The sequence below is a fragment of the Puma concolor genome, chromosome C2 (genome assembly GCF_028749965.1).
Source record: "Puma concolor isolate L17-30 chromosome C2, mPumCon1.1.hap2, whole genome shotgun sequence".
NCBI lineage: Eukaryota > Metazoa > Chordata > Mammalia > Carnivora > Felidae > Puma > Puma concolor.
The window spans coordinates 73,074,090-73,091,496 of NC_141675.1; the positions used below are offsets into that span (position 1 = coordinate 73,074,090).

Genomic DNA, 17,407 nt, shown 5'->3' on the forward strand with positions numbered 1-17,407 from the left:
GTCATTGTTGTTGATTTATAATGGTCTTTAGAATCTTTCCAATTTCAGATTCTAGACGCTGTAAATGACAACAGACCTTTAATGCTATCACTCTAAGTCACTCTTACTAGGTAGGTACTATTTGTGGCTTTCAGACTTCAGCACTGGGGGCCTAATGAAAAAGCTACAGTTGTTTTGCAATGGAATAGAGAAAAACTGGTCAAAAATGGTTGATAGCAGTAGAAAGGTTACTCATGCGTTCATCTTTGTACAAGAAACTCATCTTAAAAGAGTCTGGTTCTTTCTGTGTACCTCCTTTATCATCCATACATAGTCCTGCATAGTGGTTTTTGTAAAGCATGAAAACTATCTCTTAACATAGTCTTTGACCTTTAGGAATTGCTAGTACATCTTTAGTATTTTACTTAAACCATTTTATTTACTTGTCAAGAATTGCTAGTGATTATCTTTAGCTGTTTTTCTCCTTATTATGTCTGTAGTTGCACACCCAGTCTGTGTCTTGACTTAATAAGTAAATAAATTTCTAACACAATATATGGAAGTTAACTCCAGATTTGGAGTTAATGGGGTTGATCCCTGTGTCACCATTTAGCATTAAACACACGAGGCTGGAACTGTTACTTTATTTAGGAGTTAAATGTAGGCTTGTATGCCGACCTAGAACCTAACCATCCCACAAATACTGTGCTAGCCTTTGGGTGGTGACTCAACAGGTAGAAGTTATTGTGCAGTTTGTGTCAGGCCCTGTACATTTTGCATATATTTGACTATTTTAATAAACGTGATGTAGGTAACTGTTACTGTCTCAGTATTACAAATAAGGAAAAAAGTAGAAGTAACTTCTCCAAGATCACAGAGCTAGTAAGACAATCCCTGCCTCCTTAGAAGATAGTGTTTAATATTGAAATGCAAGTTGTAAGTAATTTACAAAGTAATTTAGGGCAGAGAATAAGAACTAGTGAACACACAAAGTGACCATAAAATTAATCCGTTTTTAGGTCTCCTGAATCTCACGCATTTACAACCATGTTTTACAAAAAAATTATTCATTGGACTTGGCTATCCCGTTTCCTGGCTATTTCTAAAAATAATAATAAAATATTCAAATAATGATCAGGAAAGACAGGTTTATTGCCACTACTACCTTTCAAAAGGAACTGCAAATGACACTTTTAAATAATGACAACTGTCATAACAAATACTTTCTTCCAAGGTTTGAAGGAGAAATACACCACTAAAGTACATAGATTCTAATACATTTATTTAAAAGCCAGTTTTATAACATAATCCTACTCCACACTGTTTCAAGAGTTCAGGGTGTTAGGCACATGGTATATAATAAGGTATAAATTGAATAACTCTAAATCTGGTATTACACCTCCACTGTAAATATATGGAGTTCCTATTGCAAATCAAATCATACCTAGCTCTCTTCGTTTATTAAATCAAGAAAGTCTTGGGAAAAAAAGTCTTGAAAATACATTATTATTCTTTATGCTTGGTTGTATATTGAGAGCAAAATGTTTAATGTGTTTGACTTCTTTCAAGATCAAAATGGAGTAATTCCTAGGAACTTAAATATTTTTATTGATACATAGTGCTATCTCTTTTCCTATTAATTGCTTTCTTGGAGGGGGGAGGGTAAATGCTATTTTTTTGGTTAAAAATTTTAGAATCATACCAAAAGAATAAACTAACAGACTTCTCCCCCAGAAGTCCAAGAAACCTGTTTCTTTGAATAAAGAAAACCTAACTTCAGGATTTTCTAGGGTAAGTGAGAATTTTAGTATTATAAACTATTCATAGACAGTGATTCTTCATAAATTGCCTGAAAGATTGTGTTACATTACAGTTGAATGTAGTTTCATGGCTAGTGTGAAATAATGAAGCAAACTATTTTCTAATGTAACAAACATCAAAAGAACAGTGAAAAACAATTTTATCTATGCTTATAGAACATGTGGCATTGTTAAGAATCTGCTATTGCTGCTTTCCTTCTCTGTGAAGAAAACTGGCAAAAGCTAAGAAAATTAAATGTTTCTTTGGCTTATTTAGACCTAAATTCCTTGACTTTTTTTTTTTTAAACAGCTTTCACATCTTCCACTGGATTAAACTTTGGTCTAGTCATTATGTATTTCTAAACATGATTTCATTAGGCCTCGATTATAACATTACACAGCACCCAAAAGCATAGGGGAGATTCACTATTTTTGAAGTAAGATTTTTGTTTTTGTGTTTACAACTTCTACAAAAAGAGATTAAGATGTTTATTTGCTGCCTTTTTTGTTTTTACCATTACTAGAGATGTTGGTAGCACTTGGCCTATTACTTATGTTACCAATTCCTGGAGAAGAGTCTGGGAAGTTCAGCTCTAATACTTTAACTGAAGTCTGAGAAGCAGAAGTACTTGTACTTCTGGATGATCTAGAGGGAAAAAAAGCATGATTTTAAATTCAAAATTTGTATCAGTAGAGACCCCCTAACTAATAGCAAATGATACCATAGTCCCACAAGAAAATAAAGAAATTAGGGGCGCCTGGGTGGCGCAGTCGGTTAAGCGTCCGACTTCAGCCAGGTCACGATCTCGCAGTCCGTGAGTTCGAGCCCCGCGTTGGGCTCTGGGCTGATGGCTCAGAGCCTGGAGCCTGTTTCCGATTCTGTGTCTCCCTCTCTCTCTGCCCCTCCCCCGTTCATGCTCTGTCTCTCTCTGTCCCAAAAATAAATAAACGTTGAAAAAAAAAAATTTTAAAAAAAGAAAATAAAGACATCAAAAAGTATATATTCTTAATAGTACTACTAAATTTTAAAAGCATAACCATTAAAAAAATTAGTTCAAAGAAAAAAAGGCAAGAATACAGTTTCAACTAGTTCAACAAATCTGAGAAAAATATTTTCAACTATAATCATTTTAGAAGTGGAATCATTAAGTATTAAAGGTTTTGCAAAAGTCATTATGCATAAAAGATAAAGCGAGAGCCAAGGGAATTTGGGTGCTGGCAAGAGTGACCATAACAATATGTAACTGAAGATAGAAGAAAATGCGAGTCCTATTGACAGGATAAAGTGATGGGGTCATTTGAAAAGCATAACTAGCTATATGATTCTGAAATGCTAAGTTTTAAAAATATGAAAGTACAGCAATGTCCAGGTGACTGCTTCCCATGTTTATGTAGAAACAGTTTTGTTTTACTTCAAACACAACGTTTTAGGATGTCCCTTTTTGTGAAAGCTCTATGGCAACTAATGAAAAGCAAATGGCTACTGAGTGTAGGAGATTAGGAATTTTAAAATTAGGATTATCATTAACTTCATTTTGTCAGCAAAGTACAGGAGTGTTGGTTAAACATCTATCTACCTGATAGAATTCTGGATAAAACTAAACTGCCAAAGTAAAGAATCATTTCCTTGTTAGGAAAATAAAGCAGGAAAAACAAAGTAAAATTCTGGCAACTTAAAAATTTATAACGTGGTTCCAATAATAAAAATCATATTCCATATGTTTGTACATCTAAGTTGTCTTTTTATGGTTTAAACAATTCCCCTACTCAGGGTTGACCATGCAAGATGTAACCTCCAGAATTCCATACTTTATCCTACTGCAGTAGCTGCTAGTCACAAAGCACTCCATGCCCGAATAGAAACTGACATCAGACAGAAATCAGAAGAGTCTTATCCTGCTAGCTGTTTTCTGCATATGTGACACTGACATAGTGGGTAAGGGTCAGGAGAGCACTGGCAGTTCCAATCGCTCTGTGTTTGCATAGGTTAGAGGGTTATTAACAGGTGGTTTCTAAGCCTCCACTTACCTTGCTGACAACAGTGAAGTCTGTGAAGGTGATCTAGAAGTCTGGCGACTACCTTTACTACCAGCTGTAGGCAGTTCTAAACCATTCTGGAAGAATATTCAACAGCGATAATTAGTACCACTGCATTTTCAGAAGAATATTTTTAGTTAGACCTCACTTTATGATAAATGCCATAAACTGTTTATTTCATGAAGTGTTTAAAAAATATTTTAACTAGAAGGTACTGTTACTACCTGCTGAAAGTATGTTTGAAGGATAATATGGATTTCAGCATTTTCTTCAGTGACCTTGACTAGCATTTCATCAATGATCTTGTGGAAGTGTTTCACTTCACGAAGTTTGATGTCTTGTTCTTCTAGTGTTTCATCTTTTGTGTCTTTCAAAAGTCGGATTTCCCTGGTGAGTTTTGCACACTGTTGGTCAATAGTAGTCAATTATTACTTAAGCCTATTTTCCAGAGCTTAATATTTTTTGATGGATGGATGAAGGAGGATTTGGAGTTACCATTTGTAACTCCAAAACATACAAATATCAAAGGTCAGTTTTTAAAAAGACAGTGATACCTGTTTAGTTACTCTCTCTAATTTTGGCTTCTGCTCCTCAGTTTCTTTATGTAGTTGAGATGAAAAAGCCTGCTTCTCTAATAATTTTTCTTTGACATTATTTGTTAAGTGTTCTATAACTTCTAAAGTATTTTCCATGCTCTGCAGAAAAGAAAGTGTAAACATACTTATTGGTTAGAATCAATAACTTACAACTTGCCAATTTTTAAGTATTCATTTAATTTTAATTCATTTGTTTTTATATAGAGCTTGCTTACCAAACACATTGTTTTCTCTTTCAGTGATGTGGTTTAGTAACTACTTTCTACTAGATTATTTTTATCTTTCAAATTTTGTTTAAGGAGCAATCTTTAAGGTGATCTTTAAGGAATTGAATGAAATAAAAATTTATTAAATAAAATTTAATGGATAATTAGCTATAGTTCATCAGCTAATTAAGAAGTCATTATCAGCAGTCCATCCTGTGCTGAGTATTGTGGTTTTAATTAATTTATTTAACACTTTGGTCACTTTTTTTTTTCTCATTCAAATGAGACTTTTACTCTCTATTTCTCTAAACAAATTGTCTTCTTTGTACAAGATAACGAGATAGTAGGTGTAATAATAATGATAGTTAACTTTTACTAAGGACTTATTACTAAAGTGTGTAGCATTTACCTGGATATCTTCCTGTAGTTCCCTGATTTGTCTTTGTTTGTATCTGTATTTTTCATCAATAGCTCTTTTTTGTTCTTCTAGTTGGATTTTTAGTTCATACTCATCACCTAGAATTAGAGAATTCTTAAATTTTTAACATGCTGTGTAGAAAGCAAGCTTCAATCTTCTATTAAACTTCTAACATTTTTTTGTTATAGGAGGTTAAATTCCTTATGTCTATTTGTTGAAAACCAATATGGTCATGTAGTAGCCATTCTTGTTTTGTCAACATAGCCAATATGCTGCCATTTTCTTCACATTTGAAATTAATTCCCTAGAAAAGTGAGAATTCAATATCACTAGAATAATGGAAATAACACCTTAGCCCTTATTTTAAAGGGGGGGGGGGAGGTGATTAGTTTTTCTGATTCCGTCAAACATGGTACATTCTTGTTTTCCTTGTCTCACAATGTTCTTCTTTTTAAAATAAATAGCTACAGCTTTAATTGCATATATTCATATAAAATTTTTAATAACTCCCACATACTAGATGGAGTCACTTTTTTAAAAGACTGTTTATAGTTGTTGTTGCAACTTCTCAGCACTTGTAAGGTGTTTTCTAGAGCATAGATTTCTTTTTCAGCTTTGTTGATCTTAGCATCCAAACTGTCACCTTCCCTTTGAAGTTCTTCTTTTTCTTGAGCAGCCTATGAAATACAGAATAGAACTGATTGAATAAAATTATTTACTATGGGGGAGAGTGTCTGTTTTCAGGGCAAGAAATAGTATACTCACAACAATACCAATTTACCTTGGGGCCTACATATAGCATCAAGCATTTATTTCTTGCACTTGATTTAGAGTAGAACACTAAATCCCCAAGACATTCAAAATATAGCACATAGGATACAAACTGTGATGGAAGTGTAGTAACTAACCAAAGCTTGCATTAAGACTTTCCAACAAAAATTACCAGAAAGCAGGTATAAACTTTAGTGGAGATAGGGTTAACTTGGAGGTGGCTTCAGACTAGATATTCAATAAGGAGAATGTATGTTTCTGGCCTGAGAGAGGCTTAGGAATACTTTCTCATTTTAAGTCAGGAATAAAAGAGGTGAGCAAGGTACACCTAGGAAAGTAAATGCTTAGTATTTCCAACCCAGGATTTCAACATCTTTGAACAGTTAAGTAAAATTAAAATCAGAGTAGTCACTTCAATAGCACATATTAAAATCAGAATAGAAAAAGTTAGCATGACATCTGTACAAGAATAACATGCAAGTTTGTGAAGCATTCCATATCTTTAAAAGAAACACTGCATGATTCTACTTACATGAGATGCCTATTATAGTCAAATTCACACACAGAAGGTTGCATGGTGGTTGCCAGGGATTGAGGGGAGGGAAAAACTGTGACTCTGTTTAACGGGTAGAGAGTTTCAGTTTGGGAAGATGAAAAAGTTCTGGAGATGGATGTTGGTGTTGGTTGCACAACAGTGGGAATGTACTTAATACCACTGAACTGCACACTTAAAAAATTGTTAAAGTGGCCAATTTTAAGTGTATTTTACCATATTTTAAAAATAAATTTTAAAAATTAGAGAAAGATAATTGCTAAATGTGGCTGGGAAAAAATACAGTCTATAAATTGCTGAAAACCAAATATTCCTCAGTAGTAGACATACTCAGTGACTTTTCCAGCTTAACTCTGTCACTGGGCTAGTCTGTCAAGAGTTGAATCCAAAAAGTTTCAAAGAATTTCTCTAAATAAAGGTTGACAGGGATAGTACATATATTAAAAAGTGCCAAAAGACATCTTTAATCAAAATCAACTAATAATTTCATTTGTTAATTTATTCAATCCCTACGTATGTGTATTTAAACCAGAAAGTGGTCATTTAAAAAATTATTGGTAATTCCTTAACTCTTAACATTTTCATTTGTATTTATTATGCTTCAAAATATGTTACACATTTTTGTAGTAAAAAGTACATAATAAAAAATATAGCTTAGGAAAAGTTCTTAGATAAATTATAATTCTGGTACATGGAGTATAGAATTGGCAAGTTTTTTATTTCAAAAATACTGTAGTGGGAGAAAGCTAGAATGAATCAAAACAGCTAGATTTTAGTTTTGGGTTTCCCACAAGTGAGTTGGGTAACAATTCACTTTCCTTCTCCAAGTTCAGTTTCTTTATTTGTCAAACAAAGGTGCTGAGTTTGTACATTTACCCATATTTTCTGATCTAATTCCATATATACCTTAAACTTCTAGAAACTCCATGATCCTTTTTGGCTCTAAGAGAATAGAGAATGTATACCTTTTATCGTAGATTTAGAAAGCTGATATTAGGGTGAAATTTTTATTTACTCCTTTCTGTCAGCATTTTAAAGCATATTCTAGTAATTTCATTTTCTAATAGTTTCATTAAATTGTGGTCAGAGTTGAGCTGTTTCCTTATAAGGACTATGTAAGATACATTGAGTTTAGTTACAAAGAAATAGTTTCATTTTTATACATCTGGCACATGTAAGTGTTAAGAGTAAAACATTTAAATATGCTATACAATGAAACATGGAATAATGTGGCAAGCTGTGGACCCTGGAGAGGATGGAAAGTGGAGTGGCATTAGGAAACTGGGAAGGTAACTGATCACCTCTATTCATTTTATATATCCCTTATAGTGACATTTATCTAGCAACTTCACTGTGAACGGAAGGCATATACTCTTTTCCTCAAAAAATTTGCCTGTTTTCCTGAAAAATGGATGCATTATTACCACCATCATCATCACAGCAATAAAAATAATGACAGCTAACATTTACTGAGGGCTCATTTTACTCCAAGCACTGTTTAAGAGCTTTACATATATTTCTTCATTTACTTCTCACAGCAAAAGTAATAATATCCTCATTTTGCAAGTGAGGGAACTAAGCACCCCCAAATGATTAAATAAATTATTCAAGTTCACTTGATGATGGAGGCACGCTTAACACCAGTGCTTTTAGATAACTCATCACAGCCCTTGTTAAAAGAGAAACTTAACTGGAATTGCAACATCTACCTTCTTCCCAACAGACTAGAGCCTACCCTTCACCCCTCAGAGACTCTCAAAACCAGAGAGGAGGAAAGTCTCATTAGTATAGGGCAGAAGCCTCAAGTAATACAGACTGATGAGTTACAAGAAGGGTTTGACAGCTGGGACTCCTTTCTCACATAGGTGGAATTTCCTGAGGCAAAGTGGCAGGCATATCCTACTCCATGCGTCTGTTAAGAGCATGCTCAAAGAAGGGCTATAGAAGGCAACTTGGAAGATTAAATACAACTCAAAGGAAAGGGAACATCCATCCATGAGGGCCATCCTCTAAAGGTGTGAATTGGGAGATGTTCTCACTCCTATCAGTGTATGATAGAGGAAAAATGAATTAAATTTTCCATTCCCTTTTAGTGTCTTGAGTAACTTCCCAGACCTCTGTGTAAGGTAAATCACACCTATTCAGGGTATTTTCTACATGGGAAAGATGAATATAGCAGTACTCAGGGAAATGCATCCGATTTCTGATCACTTCTCCATTTCTCCTTATGGGTTACTAGGTAAAGATAACCATGAAGTGGCAGACAACTCTCAAACATCAGAACAGAGCAGATTCACCTGATGTGTCTGTCTCCCATCTAACATGAAGGCAAAGGAACAGTCCTCTTGCTCTCTGGATATCTGCCTTACCAGAGCTGCAGTGGTAAATTGGAGAATAAGATTCAAAGGTGGTCCAGGGGATGATGTGGTCTAGGATACAGCCATATGAGCAGATAGCTATGGGGAAGTAAAGCTTTGAGCCTGAGGTGTTGAACAGGTTGTTACATGAGTGTTTATTAAAGACATGCAGGTCTTAGGATAAAATAGATTATAAATCTTGAATAAATGAGGGAAACTGACATGACACAAATGATAGCCAAAAAAAAAAAAAAAAAAAGTATCAAAGAGTCGTCCAGACCCCACTTTGACCTCCTGGACTCAAGGTGTGTAAAAATACCTTCAGTACCTCCACCTAACCACTAATGTTTTATAGCTCTAATCTAGTAGCTATGAGTGCGCCATGAAATATGAAATTGCATGGCAAAAAAACCCAAAAAACAAAAAACAATGACATTTTGGTTATTAACAAAGAGCTGGCAAGATACTTGCCAGTACAAAAGATACTTCACTTTATCACAACTATGAATCGATTAAGATTACCTTTATTACATAATAGGCCTGTGTTTTCTCCTCTTCTCCTTCAGGAGGCAGCATAACAACAGTCAGGATTTCATATCTGTTCTTCAGCTTATCAATTTTACTTAGCCTCTCATGAAACTCAGCACTAAAATGGAAAGAAAAAGAAAAATTAAGCACTGAAAAACAAATAACGTACTTTTTTAAAAAGGACTACAGTATTCTTATATAAGACATTTGTGTTACTACTGAAATCAAACAGGTTAAATGTGTTCTTTCTTTTCAATTTATAATTAGTGGGAAGGTCTCAGGCTTCACCCTATTTGAAAGCTAAGAAGTTAGCCTGCCATGGTTTCATGGATGTTGGCATAGATGTTGGCACAAGATTCCTAGGTCAGAGAAAAAGGACTTTATCATTTATGGCATACCAAGCAGCATGAGATTCCTGCTTGCAGTGCTCTTGAAATCCCATGAAGCTGAGAAGGGGCTCAAATGGATGCTACACACACCACAGGTTTGTATCACAGCTGAGAAACCTCAAGCTAGGTAAGCCAAATATTTTATAATGGAAACTAAGCAAATATATTCAATATTTACTCCACAGGGAGGATATTGCCTCTAGCTTCTGAAGCTATTTGGTGTCCTGCTGGAAGCCGAGCTATCCCAGCCTGATGGCAAGGCCCAGGCTGTGGACGGATTGGTGACTGCAAGGCAGCCCACCGACAGTACTTGTACTCCCGCTTTTAGGTAATTTGGCCTTAATAAAAGTACCTGGGGTATTGTCTGTTGGGGAATTGCCCTTGACAGGCCCCCTGGGAAAAGAACCATTAGGAAAGAAAATAAAATAAGGTTCCGCAAGAAATTGTGCGGCCTTACATTTAGCCCTTGCCATCCCCTATGGAGACTCCTCTACTTACAGGAAGGATAACCTCATGCATTTGTCAGCAAAGAGGGCCTGTGAAGGAGAGACATATGGATTTGAAAGCCCCACTCCAGCACCTAAGGAGTGTATCTCTGGGCACAGGTGACTTCAACCCCTAGGCCCACCTGGCTCCCAGAGGCATTCCAGATGATGACTGAACCTAGTCGGTTAAGGTACAGAATGGTTCATTGGTTCCTAGGTGCATTGTCTCTCTGAGAATGTATGAGGCATGGGTTTCTAAGGCTTTTTCGGCCCCTTCCTGGCACCTCGGACCGAGGCAAACACATTGTTCTTTTGGCTTCAAGTGGTTCGGAAAAAAACAACCGGGAGGTCATGTCCCTGTAACTGTTCCACTTGAGGTGTTGAGAGAGAGATGACCTTTCATGAAAACAGCAAAGCAAATGCTTTATAATTTTAAGATTATAGATAAACGCAGGTCCATAATGGAATAATGTAAGAGATTAATCAATAATCAAAGGGTGGGACATTATGAGAAAATCGCCATGTTATTTCTTAAAGGTTGATTCCACGTAGGAACATTTTCAAAATTAGGTCAAAACATAGATGACATATGCTACAAGGAAATCACTAGCCAATATAATGCCACGTTTGCTACAATAAATCGGCCAGTTCAACACACTGCTGTTGTCTATGTCCATTTTATTTTTGTTTTGTTTTGTTTTCACTTTTTCGCTGATGCCATTCATCCTTCAGGAACCCCTGGTTGCTGGAGCTGCTCTCTGGCACTATCCAAACATCTTTTAGAAGATAGTTTAATGGAAATCAAAACCACAATATCACTTCACAGCCTCAGGATAGCATACTGCATGATTCCATTTATATGAAGTATCTAAAGCAGTCAAATTCACATAGAAAGAATGGTGGTTACCAAGGGCTGAAGGGAGGAGGAAATGGAAGCTTAGTGTGTAGAGCATATAGAGTTCCAGTTTTAGAAAATGAAAGAGTTCTGGAGATCTGACACAACAATGTGAATATTAAAGATATATTAAGCACTGAACTGTACACTTAAAAATGGTTAAGATGGTATATTTGATATGTTTTTTACCAAGATTTTTTAAAGATAGTCCAGAACAGGAAACTTAGTACCGTTCCTTGCAAGGCATACAGAAATATGAGAAACCCACGAAGAATTGTCTCCCAAGATTTAGAATTTTTATATGCTGATTATTTTTTCCTTTTATTCCAGTAAATTCCTATTTTATGAACTTTTTGAAACTTATTTTATAATAATACTAATAATGCTAATATTTGCATGGCAACATGAAGAATGACTCATTTGCCTACTACAACATCATGAAGGTGCACCATCTAACCATGGCAAACAGAGATCTTCAACCTACCAGTTTTCTTACTCTTAAAGAAAGTTGGTGGAGGGGCGCCTGGGTGGCACAGTCAGTTGAGCATCCGACTTCAGCCAGGTCACGATCTCGCGGTCCGTGAGTTCGAGCCCCGCGTCAGGCTCTGGGCTGATGGCTCGGAGCCTGGAGCCTGTTTCCGATTCTGTGTCTCCCTCTCTCTCTGCCCCTCCCCCGTTCATGCTTTGTCTCTCTCTGTCCCCCAAAAAATAAATAAACGTTGAAAAAAAAATAAAAAAAAAAAAGTTGGTGGTAAAATATATTAAGTGACAGAAGTTACAGCTTTGCAGTAACAGTACTACTGCTGTATTATCAAAAAATATTCATTCATCCTTTGTATAACTGGCCTTCCAGCTTAAGATGGTGGACTGAGTACAAGTATATCTCTCCTTCCTAAAATGTTAAAGAATAAAGGGAAAAAACCCACCACAGCTCTGGGAACAAGAAAGACACATTTTGTCATGAATTCACAAAAAAAAATGAGAAACAAATGGCATATGACTGACATGGGGGGAAAATGGAGATATGTACAGAAGATTAATGCAGAAGTAAGAGCCATGTTTCACCAGGGTGCCTAGGTGACTCAGTCATTTAAACATCTAACTTCAGCTCAGGTCATGATCTTGTGGTTCATGGGTTCAAGCCCCACATCAGGCTCTGTGCTGACAGCTCAGTGCCTGGAGCCTGCTTCCAGATTCTGTGTCTCCCTCTCTCTCTGGCCCTTCCCTGCTCACACTCTGTCTCTGTCTAAAATAAGTAAACATTTAAAAAGTTAAAAAAAAAAAAAAAAAAAAAAAAAGGAGCTATGTTTCACCAAAGAAGTGTGGAGAAAATTCAAGCCCAGAAATAAGAAAAAGATCAAGAATGATCTCTGAGGCCATTTATTAAAGTAATTAATAAAAGGATTGCTACAGAACATTTGGGCCACTCTCCTCAACCCCTCAAAGTATACAGAAATGCTGGCAGGAATTATTTATGCTCCAATGAGAACCTCCCAAATTATGAAAGTTCCTAGCATTGTATGTTGGAGCTGGAGAGAAAAGTAAAAAAGAACATGATGTAATTCCAGGCCCCCAAGAAAGTGGAGGTTATTAAAAAACAAAGTTCCATCCATAAAGAAAATAAAGTCTTTATCACCCAAAATAAACTCCTTCAGGGAAAAACTGCTTATGACCCTGAAGGGACAGATTAGTCCAGCACCTACAAGCAGTCCTCCCTTTACAGGAGAGACCAGCTGGAAAAAAAGATCTACCTAATTGCAGAAGACACACATACCAGCTAACTATATCAATCATCATGATTATTAATTAAACACTTGTTAATAAATATAACAGAAAGCCAAAGACTATCAGACATTTTGGGAAGTTAACAGGATAAATAAAAAGAACAAAATGAGCAAACACAGAACATACCCTAGGAGATACAAAAATAATGCATGGGACAAAAGAGAACTTTCAAAGTATCCCAGTGTCTCGAAAAGATGAGAGAATTTGGATCCAAAACTATCCATAAAGCAAGAATGGGCTAGTATGAAAAGAAAGGACCAATGAAGGAACAAAAATCCTTGCAAATAGTTTTCCCTTTTCAATTTAATTGTAGTAAATAAGAAAGATTAAATCAGTGATCTAGAGAGAAAGAGGAGGGGCAGAGAATGAAGAGCAGGCAAAAAGGAAGTAGAGAGGGAGACAGAGAATGAGACTATCTTTAAAAGTAGAATAAAAAGAACAGAAATTTTAAAATGAGAGTAAAATTAAGAAATCCAGAAGACTGATCTAAGAAGACCAATATCCACTAAAAATGAGCCAACAAATCAGAAAACAGAGAATAGTATGAGAAAAAAATTAGAGAACTAGTAGAAAAATATTTTCCTGACCTGAAGAAAAGCATTAATGAAGTAACTGCAAGAGCTCACCAAAATTCAAACAAGAAAAATGAAAAAACAAAAATAAACAATGAAAAGAACCACCCAGACACATAGGGAAATTCTTAAACCCTAAGGATAAAAAGAGTGTCCCAAACCTTTTCAGAAAGCAAACAAAAACCAGACACCATACAAAATAAAATGAATTAGTCTGAATCAGACCTCTCTCTCATAAACAACACTATCATCTAGAAGAATACAAAACAATGCTTTCAAAGTTCAACTGTAATTTAAATATGAGTAGAATAAATATGTTTTAAACATGCAAGGACTCAAAAATTTCAGAAAACATCAAATTCTGGAAAATAATTCAAAACATACTCCAGAGAAATGAAATGAGAATCCAGAAAATAGGATGACAAAGGATACATGAAAGAATATTAAATCAAAAAAAGTATATAGCTACATTGAAATTCTTGCTGGCAACTGTACAGTTTAACACAAGTTATGACAAAGGAGTTCTTTAAAAATAGAGACATAATATTAAAAACAATAAATAACAACCTAAAACTATAATTGGTGATTTCAATAATATGTGAAAGTTGGAGAGAGGAAATATAGCAATAAAAGATGCTAAGGTCTTATCTCTTTTATGAATGAAAAAAATCAGAGGCTAATTAATCTTCAATATTCACAGAGAAATGGGAAGGTTAAAGTTTCTTTTGAATTTAAGAATAACCAACAAAAATATTAAAATTAGAATGTATATATTCCAAATAATAAAAGAGGAAACAAAGGAAAAACAAAATTCAGTAAAGCCAATGAAAGACAGGGAAGACAAAAAGAATACCTATCATATGATCCACTTCTAGGTATTTACTCAAGAGAAAAGGAAGTATATATTCATACCAAGAAAACATATATTCATAAAGCCTAATCTGTAATAGCCAAACAAGAAATAATTCAAATGTTCATCAATAGGTAAATATACACATAAATTGGGGTAGATGTGTGCAATGGAAAATGAACTACTCAGTGATAAAAATCTAGGGTCAGCAAAACATCCTGCCTGCCCATGAGCAAAGAATGGCTTTTACATTTTTAAATGTATTCCAAAAAAAAAAAAAAAAAAAAATGAGAGGAAAATTATACTTCATGAAAAGTAAAAATTCTAGGAAATTCAAACTTCAGCATCCAAAAATTTTATTGAAACACATCCATGCTCATTTATTTTCTTAGTATCTATAGCTGCTTTCACTCTACAATGACAGAGTTGAGTTGTTGCAACAGAGACCACATGGCCCACAAAACCTAGAATATTTACTATTTGGCCCTTAAAGAAAAAAATTGCGTGAAATAGCTAACTTGTTTTAGCCTTCAAGATGAAAATTATAATTAGCTAACCATCACTCTCATGAAGTTAAAGAACATCAAGATAAACCCACAAAGATAGAAGGAAAAAATCATAAATGTGACAGCAGCAACTAATAAAATAGAAAATGAATTTACAATAGAAAAAAATCAAGAAACATTTCTTTTTCAAACAGTAATAACATTCATTAACTATAAGAAAGATGATCCCTCCTAAAACAGAGAAGTCACAAATAACCATTACCAGGAATGAAAAGCTACAAACACTATAGCTATTAAAAAATAATAAAAATCTGGGCGCCTGGGTGGCGAAGTGTCTGACTTTGGCTCAGGTCATGGTCTCACAGTTTGTGAGTTTGAGCCCCATGTTGGACTCTGTGCTGACAGCTCAGAGCCTGGAGCCTGCTTCAGATTCTCCCTCTCCCTCTCCCTCTGCCCCCTTCACCACTCATGCTCTCTCTCTCTCAAAAATAAATATTAAAAATTTTTTAAATAATAATAAAATGATACAGCGAACAGTTTTATGGCAATAACTGAAAATTTAGATGAAATGGAAATTTTTCTTAGGAAAAAATATAATTAACTAAAACTGACTCAAGAATAAATAAAAAATACGCACTGTCCTATGGTCAATAAATAAATTGAACCAACAGTTTAAAATCTTTTTTAAAAAAGGCCTCCAATGGCTTTACTGGTAAGATCTTTGAAAATTCAAGAAAGATAGAATTTTACTCTTTCACAGCCTTATCCAGACTATAGAAAAATAAGAAACACACAAAATTATTTTATGAAAGCCAGCATAACCTTAATAATCTGATGACTTGACAAGGGCAATAGAGAAAGGAGAATTATAACCATGGATGCAATAATTGTGTACAAATGTTACCAAACAAAATCTAGATATATACAAAATGTAGTATGTGGCAGACAAGTTTTGTTTATTCCAGGAATGTAATGTTGTTTGAACTTTGAAAAAGCAATCAGTATATTTAATTATATTAACAGACTAAAGGAGCTACATCATATCAATGAATACAGGAAAAGCACATAACAAAAGTCAACATCAACTTTTGATGAAACAAAATAACCTCTTAGCAATGAATCAAAATAGATGGGTGCTCCCATAATCTTCTAAAGAGTATTTTTTTTAATTCTACAATTCATACTTAATGATAAAGCAATGAACATTTTGCCTTCAAAATCAGGACAAGACAAGGGGACCTGTAGTCACCACTGCTAGTCAGCACTGACCTAAAGGTTAGATAACAAGGGCAGTGAGTCAAGAGAAAGAGAAGTTAAAAGACTGAAAAGGGAGACACAAAACTGTCACTGCAAATGATGTGAATGAAATACCTAGAAATCAGAATCTACAGATCAACTATCAGAATTAATAAAAGTTTAAGCAAGTTGCTGGATTCTTAATATATACAAATCAACTGTATTTCTTACAATGCCAGCAACAAACCAAAAATGAAATAATTTAAAAGGAGATAACATTGACAGAAACATTTTTAAAAATAGCACGTAGCTAGGAATAAATCTTTTTTTATAAAATATATGCAAAACCCCCTAAAATGTTTCAATAAATGCAGCTATTGGGTATCCATAAAGGAAAACATGTTATTGAACTCTTAACACAAACCATACACAAAAATCAGTTCCAAGAGAATTATTGATCTCATTGTAAAAAGGATGATCTAAAGAATGAAGGGTGAGTCAAAGGAAAGAGAGAAGAGAGGCCAAGATGGTGGAAGGGCATGGAAGTTTATTTTGCATCTTTCATCCCTGAAATGCAGCCAGATCAACATTAAACCATCTTGCATACCTACAAAACTTATTTGAGGATTAACAAAACAATATGCAAAACTTGAACCACAGAACTTGACAGGTATGTTACACAGAGAGCTGAACTTGGGGAAAAAGAAGCCGTGGAGGGCAGGGAGCTGTTTTTGCTGGTGGAAAGAAGATAGAAATAGGGGGAGAGTATGGTATATGCTAATACTATTTATGTTTTTTTTATTTTTTAAAAATTATCCTCAATGGGGGAAATTGCTGGTGGGGTTGTGGGAGGGGGTATGAGATAAATGAGGAAGGGGAATTAAGGAATCTACTCCTGAAATCATTGTTGCACGATATGCTATCTACCTTGGATGTATATTAAATAATTAATTAATTTTCTAAAAAAGATAGAGAGGAAAAAGCATAGATTTATGACTAAAATATGCCCTATATATTAAAAGCCTTTTCAAACAAGGAGAAGATAAACATCCAGTCAGTTCTTCTAACATAAGACATACATTTTCAAAAACTTTTAGCAGTATTTTAAAACTAGAATTATTACCTTATGTTTTGCCGTTCTTGATCAACATATCTTATTTGTGATGCAAGCATTGTTTTATGAACCTTAATTTCTTCAATTCTTTCTTCCATAGCTCTGTGTAATTGTTGTTTTCTTTTTTCCAGAGAAAGTACTTCTTCTGCCTTATTGTGAAGCATTTCTCGAGTACGCTTAACTTCAAGTTTTAAAAGGTTGTCTTCTATCATCAAATCCTACAACAAAATTGTCAGATATTGAAATAATTAATGTTATACCCAAACCAAAATTTTTTTGTTATTGCCACAAATGTCAAACTTGAAAATACAACATTTTCTAATTTGACCA

At 34.7% G+C, this 17,407-nt stretch overlaps 1 protein-coding gene and 1 pseudogene across 1 annotated transcript in view; one reads left to right on the forward strand and one right to left on the reverse strand.

Moving 5' to 3' along the window:
• Window positions 1-607: 607 nt before the first annotated feature.
• The window catches only part of CCDC39 (coiled-coil domain 39 molecular ruler complex subunit), a 46,293-nt gene continuing 29,493 nt past the window's right edge, over window positions 608-17,407 (reverse strand). The window contains exons 13-20 of the mRNA XM_025913877.2: window positions 17,087-17,295; window positions 9,240-9,363; window positions 5,554-5,713; window positions 5,028-5,134; window positions 4,371-4,511; window positions 4,041-4,220; window positions 3,808-3,893; window positions 608-2,425 (exon numbers count right to left, since the gene is read on the reverse strand). Coding sequence (XP_025769662.1) covers window positions 2,269-2,425; window positions 3,808-3,893; window positions 4,041-4,220; window positions 4,371-4,511; window positions 5,028-5,134; window positions 5,554-5,713; window positions 9,240-9,363; window positions 17,087-17,295 — 1,164 coding nt within the window. The 3' untranslated portion in view covers window positions 608-2,268. The remainder of the gene's footprint in view (window positions 2,426-3,807; window positions 3,894-4,040; window positions 4,221-4,370; window positions 4,512-5,027; window positions 5,135-5,553; window positions 5,714-9,239; window positions 9,364-17,086; window positions 17,296-17,407) is intronic.
• Window positions 6,212-6,311, forward strand: LOC147577316 (U6 spliceosomal RNA; annotated as a pseudogene).